This window comes from Peromyscus californicus, unplaced genomic scaffold (genome assembly GCF_007827085.1).
Source record: "Peromyscus californicus insignis strain IS unplaced genomic scaffold, ASM782708v3 Scaffold_6__1_contigs__length_162567912, whole genome shotgun sequence".
Classification (NCBI taxonomy): Eukaryota; Metazoa; Chordata; class Mammalia; order Rodentia; family Cricetidae; genus Peromyscus; species Peromyscus californicus.
In genome coordinates this window covers 86,472,211-86,480,906 of record NW_026294584.1, presented here as the reverse complement: position 1 = coordinate 86,480,906, position 8,696 = coordinate 86,472,211, and the positions used below count along the sequence as shown (strand labels likewise).

General features: G+C 46.3%; 1 protein-coding gene across 2 annotated transcripts in view; it reads left to right on the top strand.

Moving 5' to 3' along the window:
- The window catches only part of Smyd1 (SET and MYND domain containing 1), a 56,841-nt gene that overhangs the window by 1,525 nt on the left and 46,620 nt on the right, over positions 1-8,696 (top strand). For both annotated transcript variants that reach the window (XM_052720405.1, XM_052720403.1), the window contains exons 2-4: positions 6,540-6,711; positions 6,884-7,004; positions 7,204-7,752. In XM_052720405.1, coding sequence (XP_052576365.1) covers positions 7,616-7,752 — 137 coding nt within the window. In that variant the 5' untranslated portion in view covers positions 6,540-6,711; positions 6,884-7,004; positions 7,204-7,615. The remainder of the gene's footprint in view (positions 1-6,539; positions 6,712-6,883; positions 7,005-7,203; positions 7,753-8,696) is intronic.

Below are 8,696 nucleotides of genomic sequence, written 5' to 3'. Positions count from 1 at the left end.
GCGTTGACTCAGGAAGCTTCTGATAAGGCAGCTTCTGATAAGGCGATTCCCGTGTACCACTTCCTGACTTCAGGGGAACTGACCTGCGGATGGAACCTTCCATCCCCCAAACTCGCAACTTCCTGTGCTACAAGACCCCAAGGCCCCTCCACCACTTGCTCCACATGCATAGTCTCACTTCCCTGAGAGACTACAAGCCCTTCTGATTACAGATCAGTTCTGTTTCTGGAGATGCCGGTCTTCCCTTCATTTCCAAATCCCTTTCTAACAGTAACAACCCTCTACTCTCAGCCTCTCAAGTGCTGGAATTACAAGGGTGAGCCGGAAAGCTTCACTGGGGTTTTTTTTTTTTTTTTTAAGACTGAAGACTGCGTTTCACTCACAGGCTGGCCTGGAAAACAGGGTCCTTCTCAGACTCCCAAGGGCTGGGATTAAAGCACCTTTACCCTCTGAGCCATCTGGAAGGCCCCGATTCCTGTTAACACTACACTGTTGCCTAACTCAACATGCTGCATTTGCTTCCTTCTCCAGAAATTGCCACTCCTCTACTTCCTAATGAACTCTGGAAGAAGTGTCACCTAGCCTGCACACAGGCAAGCAATCTGTTACTGAATCCATGATACCTTCCAAAGACAGGGACGGGAGACTTTTGATTGTGCTGTAATTAGAATATAACAGACTATTTATGTGAGTGCTTGATGTACATATGAACTTTTCTCTCTTCCCTCCACCCTTGAAAATATTTATTTTTAAAATACTCTTTATTATATAAAACAAATAAACAGAAACATGATGGTCTTAAAGATTTGTTTTTAATCATTTGTGTGTGTGTGTGTGTGGGTGGGTGGGGGGTATGTGGACGTGTGTGGGTATCCAAAGAGGTCAGAGGCATCAGATCCCCTGGAGTCACCACCGGTTTTAAGTGGTCTGATGTGGATGTTGGGGACCTAACAGGCACATTGCAAAAGCAGCACCGACCTCTTAACCTCTGAGCCGTCTTTCCAGCCCCTCACTTTCATTTGCAATGCTATTCTCCCTTTATAACTAGCACCCCTTTATTAAGTCTCTGAACTTTCCTTCTGTGTCTCTCACGTTGCTTATGGAATGAATGAATGAATGAATGAATGAGCGAGCCTGTGAGTACTCAGAGTCAACGGGCGCTTCCTGGCCGATTTACTACTGTCAGGCATTCTGGGCATTCTATTATCAGACTCAGCAGGGGCAGGCAAAGGTTTTCTGTAAAAGGTCAGCAGTAAGCACTTTTGGCTCGGCTGGTCATATGTTTTCCATGGGATACAGTCTGCCACTGTGCTATGAACACAACTATAGGAGATAGGTAAACAAGTGAGTACGTTTCCTTTCTGATACAGTTATGTTTACAGTAACTGAAATTTGAATTTTACCTAGTTTTTTTTTTTTGCCAGAAAATTCATTTGATTTCCGCCCCCCCCATCCCACCCATTAAAGACAGTAAAACTATTTTAGTTCACAGCTGTAAAGGGCCCTAGAAATCATCTGTTTTAAACGAACTTTGGCACCAAGTAGAACGGAAGTTGAAGGATTGTCCTTTTCCCTCTAGTGAAAACGCTTGCAGCTCCCTGGATTTGCCACTAGATGGTAATCTTTGCGAGCGCCTAGCTCAGCCAGCGGTTCTTTGGCAGAGGGGACAGACACATGGTACGTTTTCCAAGGTGTGGTAGCATCCCTGTATTTGTACAGGTACACTGAAAACTTATCACAAACCATATTGGTAATTTTTCCCCTTTGCTTCTGTCTTTCATACCTGTTCATACATATTTCCTAAATTGTGACATACACAATCCGCGTCCTGAGGCATCTGAGGTGACCAGTTTAAAGGTTTGGGACAACAATGTCTATACATAGGGGTCAGTTAAAGCTTTAGGTGCTACAAGAGGCATCTGGAAACAGAGCCTACGCAAAATTCAGGTTAGCGAGACGAACTCCTTCGTACCTTCAGAGGCTGTTTTTCCCAGGAGTGCTGGCGGTTCTGGCAACTTGGGAGGTTAATGCCAGAAATCACAAGGTTAAAGCCAGCTTGAGCTAGATACATCCTGAGACACTTTCAAAACAGCAGCAGTAGCAACAGCGGCTATCTGAAGTCATGCCTAGGTTTTGTGACGATCTACCCCTCTCCCAAACAGCCCCTAGTAGTCTTCACACTATCTTTGTCTACTTTTGAGGATATAGTCCAAGCTGGCACCTCCCCACCACCTGCCCGGGAGTAGTGCCAGTGCCCACTATCTCACTGATGCCGGCCAGAGATATTATATGTCCTTGGAAGCAAAGGACAACCTTAGACAATGGGGAACCTCTGCTCATCTCCAAAACACAGAGGGATATTTCAGGTAGGTGAAAACATTATTTAGGGTCACCCGAGTCTAGAATTCTGCTCTTTGATATTTATTTTTACTAATATAATATTACATTTGTGTATCTGTATGAAGATATGTGCACATAAGTCCAGGAGCTCTCTGAAGCCAGAGGTTTAGGATCTCCCGGGAACTGGAGTTAGAGTTGGCTGGGAGTCTCTGAACATAGGGGCTGGGAACCTAATCAGGGTCCTCTGCAGGAGTGGTATAGCACTCTCCACCTCTGAGCCAGCTCTCTAGCCTCCAGAACTCTGCATGTTCTAAACATGCAGGGAAGGTTTCAAAACACTTTAATACATACTGGATTTTTTTAAATGGATGCGTCTTCTTGTTGACTAAAGGAACATATTTCTTTTGGCTAGCACCTTTTAGCGATGCTAACTGTATCATAAAGTCATGTTATAGACATGAATTCCCCAAGCAAGATCTGTGTACCCAGAAGCAACCTGCATTTTTAGCTTTCACTAACGTAGTGAATACATTTGGAAGTGCAAAGATCTGGCCACTTTCTGTCTTCTAATGTAATTCTTCCCAAACATATGAAAATGAGCCTATTTACATACGTTCATCTGTAACACACATATATTAACTTATTGTAAGTTAATTTTCATTGTCTTCTCTATTGGGGTAAACGAATAGTTTGTTTTTAATGTGAGCTAGTAAATGACATTCTTCCTGAGTTTCATTTCAGACTTGTTTGTTTTGGTTTGGTTTGGTTTGGTTTTTCCAGATAGGGTTTGTCTGTGTAACAGTCATGGCTGTCCTGGAACTGGCTCTGTAGACCAGGCTGCCCTCAAACTCACTGAAATCCACCTGCCTCTGCCTCCCAAGTGCTGGGATTAAAGGCGTGTGCCACCACTGCCCAGCTGTTTGTTTCAGTTTGAGATAGGGTCTCACTGTGTAATCCTGGCTGGCCTGGAGTTCTCTATGAGAAATGGTTAATTATATTTACTGTAATAAGAGACAAATGTAATATTTTATGTTAGATTCCTATTGATGGGGTAACAAACTATTATAAACTTAGTGACTTAGAACAATGTAAGTTTATAACCATCTACAGTTCTGGTGAGCAGAGGCAAAAATGGGGTCCCTTTGATAGTAGGACTGAGTTCCTTCTGGAAGCTCTGGAGTGGGGATCTCTTTCTTTGCCTATTCCAATTTCCACACGTCTCCTGTGTGTCTTGGTTCATACCCACCCACTGCATCTCTGAAATCATCAGGCACTTTGCAGTGACCCTGGCCCTCTTTTCTCCATGATCATCTCCTCTGCTCCTGCTTTCTTCTGATGAGGATCACTGTGATTACATTGGTCCCACCAGGATAATATCCCTGAAAGATCCTAATTTAGTCACATTTGAAAAGGTCCTCCTGGCATGTGTCACAGTCCATTTGCTGATCCCCTACCTGAATATCACAGATCTGTTTATAAAGAACATGCTTTTCGACTCATGATTCAGAAGGCTGGGGAAGTCCATGATCGGGTGGCTGAATGTGGAGAAGTCCTCTTGTTGGTAGGACTTTCTGCAGAGGTCCAAGGTGGAGCAGGACATTGCAGTGTGGGACAGAGCATTCCCACTCACATCTTTCCTCTGACAAAACCACAGTATTGTCAGATTAAGGTCCTCTCTGTGGCCTCTTTTAATTTTTATTACTTTCCACAGAACTTTCAAATACCACAACTGGATTATGTTTACGTCCTCTCTATACCTCATGAGTCTATTTCAACATGAATTTTGGTGGACTCTGTAGATAGCATTTGTAAGGTGGCATGTATCGTTCTGGGGATTTGAACTTGGACATCTTCTAAGGGGCTTCTGCCTTCCACCACATCACTCTACTGTGATAAGATGAATAGCCATAGACAAAGCTAAAGCTCAGAGTTTTTGTCTTTCATCTCTGTCTCAGGTAAGGTAGATGTCTTCCTCGACTGTGGGGCGTTTACCCACCACCCCCACAGTTCCCCCAGAGTTTTCTTGAGTGCGAGCAGCAGGAAATGTTAAATAGAAGGATTTATTGCGGAGAATCTTGCGGAGATAAACAGATAGAAAATAAAGGATAGCCTCGAGAGGGCCTGGAACCTTGTCCAATGGGCCCTGACTGTCTCTGTCTGCCCTAGGGTTTTTATAGAGACACCAAGGGGTGGAGCAAAAGACCTCCTCCCCCAGCACAGCCAAGTGCAGACCATCTCAAATACCTGCACTTAGGCCCGTGGTCCTAATCATCCTCTATGCGGACCTGCTGGGTAAAGCCACGAGGAACCTGAGACCGGGCTCCCACACTCGACCATGGCTTAGACTGAACATGTCCCAGTACAGCATCTGGAGTAGGTTTGAGGCCTTGCCAGACTGAGTGCTGTCCTCAGAGCAGTTGTTGAAAAGACTGTGAGTTACAGAGCAATGTTGATACAGGACACTTATTGGAAGCTAGCTGGGTTGAAAAAACTCCTTCATAGTTTCGTTTTCACCCTCTTGGCATCAGTGATATTTAGTTTTTTGGTTTTTATTGTCTTTCTTATACTTCCTTCTCCTCTTATTCTTTGAGAGAGGGTCATCCTATTTAGCCCGTGACCTCAAACTCACAATCCACCTGCCCTAGCCTCTACAGCGGCTGGTGTAGTGGTTTGAATGAGAAGGCTCCCATAGGCTCATGTTGGAATGCTTGGTTCCTAGTGGGTGAACTGTTTGGGAAGAATTAGGAGATGTGGCCTTGTTGGAGGAGGTATGTCATTGGGAGTTAGCTTTTGAGGTCAGCCACACTAGGCCCAGTCTCTCTCCCTCTGCCTCCATCTTGCAGATAAGATACAAACTCTCAGCTACTGCTCTAGCACCACGCCTGCCTGCCTGCCTGCCTGCCTGCTACAATGTTTCCTGCCATATGGTCATGGACTAACTGTTTGGAACTGGAAGCAAGCCCCAAATGAAATGCTTTCTTTTTTAAGTTGCCTTGATCATGGTGTCTCTTCACAGCAACAGAACAGCAACTGAGACAGCTGGGATTGCAGGTGGATATCACCACACCCAACCCTGATGCTTTCCTTTTTAGGCACTAGTTTAAAATGCTTCGAGTTGTTTTGCTTTTTGGGATATATCTGAAATCACTGAGATTCTCTAGCTCCTGTGTTCTAAGAATCAGGACATGCTGGATGACAAGAGGGTTGGATGTGTTTCCAAGGCTCAAAGGAGTTTTGAAACGTGCAACTTGGCTGAAGATACATTGGAACTTATTGGCTGAACATACATGGGAACTTCTGGGTCATCCTGATAACTGGGGGAGGAAATGACAGAATAAAAATAAAGCAAAGTGGCCACCACTGGACAAGTGCTTTAAAATGCCAAGAGCTATGCTATCCTTGCGCATATCACCCCATGTGATGATCACCACAACCCAGTGAGGCAGAGATTTCCACCCTTGTTCCACAGGTTCCATTTTCAGGTGGTAGTAGCAGGCTCAGCGCACATGAACTACTGCATTTGCAAAGATCTAGGGCAGAGGGTCCTCTGTAAACCAGTGTGCCATGGTTTGTTTGTATTGCTATACAGAATGTGAGAGACCGTACAATTTATAATGAGCAGACATTTGTTGACTCACGATTCTGGAGGCTGATGAGAAACCTTCTTGCTGCATCACAGAAGGGCAGAAGATCCCCTGTGGGCAGAAGATGTGGTGGGAGAGGCCAAACTCATCCTTTTTTGCAGGAATCCATTCCCTTGATAATGGGATTGATTGATTTATGAGAGCAGAGCTCTAATGAACTAATCATCCTTGAAGATGCTGCCTCTCCAGAGTGCAGCACTGATTAATGTTTTTTCTGGAACTCAGGACAAGTCTCACTCGGTACCTGTGGCTCCTCCCAGTGCTCCTCCCCTTCCCCCTCCCAGGGCTGGGCTTCTGCTTCCCTTCCCCCAGCCTGGTTCCTACCCCTGTCTCTTGACTTCTTGGCCTCTTGGCCTGGGCCACCTCTCAGTCCGGAGCTCCTCTCTTGCTCTCCCTCCCCTTGTCTCTTCTCACGGTCTGGTTCAGTGTGCCGGCCATGCTCAGCCTGGACTCTTCCCTCGGCCTGCTTTCTCCCTTATGTCTACAATAACAATCTTCTCCATACTTCAGGAGTAGTCATGTCCTCCTCATTTTATTTCTTTTTTTAAAATGCAGTTATATTTTCCGACACTTGAACTTTGAGGGTCAGACTCAAACCGTAGCAATCGAGAATCTAAACACATCCAGGAACTAAAAATACTACACAGAAGCTAAACCACAGCGCAGAATCTGTAAGAGCCTTTCTCCTCAACCTCAGCAAGATCTGCCTGCTGGCCAAGGAGTGGTGGTAAATTCACAGGGAGTTTTAGAATTATCCCTATAATGTCTTCCCTCCTGGGTGGGAGGAAGGGCAGAACACGTTGATGTTTTCCTGACAGCAGACTTCTGCTTGAGGGGCGTTGGATGGAAAGACAGGGACGGGTGCTGTTAGTTTCAAAGCCTGCCGTCTCTGTATCCAGCTCTGCACCATCAGTGATGTTCTAAGAACGGGGACACCCCTGACCTCCAATGCTATGTGCTGCTATGAGAGACCCAGGAGACATTGGAGAGAAGGATGCCCCTTGAATCGTAAGAGTGCTGGTATGTATATGCATATGCCAAAGGCCCAGTTTTGTTTCTGCTATTTATTTCTTGCCATCGGGGGAGACTGGGAGGGGATGGGGCAAGGGGCCCATCTCACTTGAGAAAGTCTGGGTCTGACAGCTGAAGGGTCCCAGAGCAGCCAATGTACCTTGCCTCTTCTCTCTGTCCATTCCAGTTGTCTGCTTTTGATTGACAGAGGCATCTGGGAGCTAAAAATATCCTACTGACCAAGTGCTCCTGATTTCAACTCAAGCTGAACATGACTGCAGTCCAGAACATAGCACATGCAGGGATTATCTTCGAACAGGTTTTCAAAATCCATCAGGCTCCGCGTCAGGACCACACGAGCCTGTGGTCGTTTCCTGTCTTGGCGTCTTTTCTGGGAGGTGAATGAGACCTCTGTCAGGTCGCTGTTCGTTTGCCTTTTCCCTCCAGGAGCAGTGGTGGAGGGGGAGGTGAGGACCTAGCTGCCCGGAGGAGTGGGGAGGGGAGGTGGCCTGTCCATTTATAGACCTGCTCTCTGGGACAACGGAGGTGCTAAATAGCACCAAGGACAAGAGGCTTGGCTCAGTGCGAGCCACCCACTGCACGGGCTGACGGAGTCGGAGATGACAAGAGGCAGCATGGAGAATGTGGAGGTCTTCACTTCGGAGGGCAAAGGCAGAGGTCTGAAGGCCACGAAGGAATTCTGGGCTGCGGACGTGGTCTTTGCCGAGCGGGCTTATTCTGCAGTGGTTTTCGACAGGTATGGCACGCGGGGAGTGGCCTTCTCCACCGCTGGCTTGACTGGTGCCAAGCTCTCAGGTTCAGGCTCCCAAAGTCATCAGGGGAAGGAATCCAGTTCATGGGGTCCTAGATTTGTGATGAAAATTTTATTACATTTATTTAGGGGTGTGTGTGCAGAACACACACCTGCCACAGTGTGGAACACACACCTGCCACAGCGTGGAACACACACCTGCCGCAGTGCGTGTGGGAAGGCCAGAGGATCATTTTCAGTGTCAGTTCTCTCCTTCTACCATGTAGGCTCCAGGGATTGAACTCAGGCAGTCAGGCTTGTTGGCAAGCACCTTCAGCTGAGCCATCTTGCTGGCCCTTCAAATTGCACTTCTTTTTTTTTTTTTTTTTTGGTTTTCCGAGACAGGGTTTCAACGTGTAGCTTTGCGCCTTTCCTGGAACTCACTCTGTAGCCCAGAATGGCTTCGAACTCACAGAGATCCGCCTGGCTCTGCCTCCCAGTGCTGGGATTAAAGGCGTGGGTCACCACCGCCCGGCCCAAATTGCACTTCGGATCACTCTGCTGGTATTTCTTTTCTGCAGGGAGTCGTGTCTCTGACTCTTTGTGGCCCCTATCAGAGTGGCAGAGCTGAGCAGGGGCCTCTAGGCACTTTATCCTAATCACAGAGAACATGTCCGAGAGGCTGTGAGGGTGGGGGGTGGGGTGGATGGGTGTGGTGCAGCAGGAAACATTTTCTTACCAAAAAACAAACAAACAAACAAACAAACAAACCCCAACTTACTTTTAATTTCTTTGGAAATACAAACGAGGCTAAATAAACCTGTATAAACCCATTATAAGTCTGTATAAACCCGTTAGAATATAAAACATTTGTTGGAACTTTAAGAAATTAGCTCTAATTATTAGCAACACAAGAATCCATTTACTTCCAAATATTAGAGTCTTGCCCA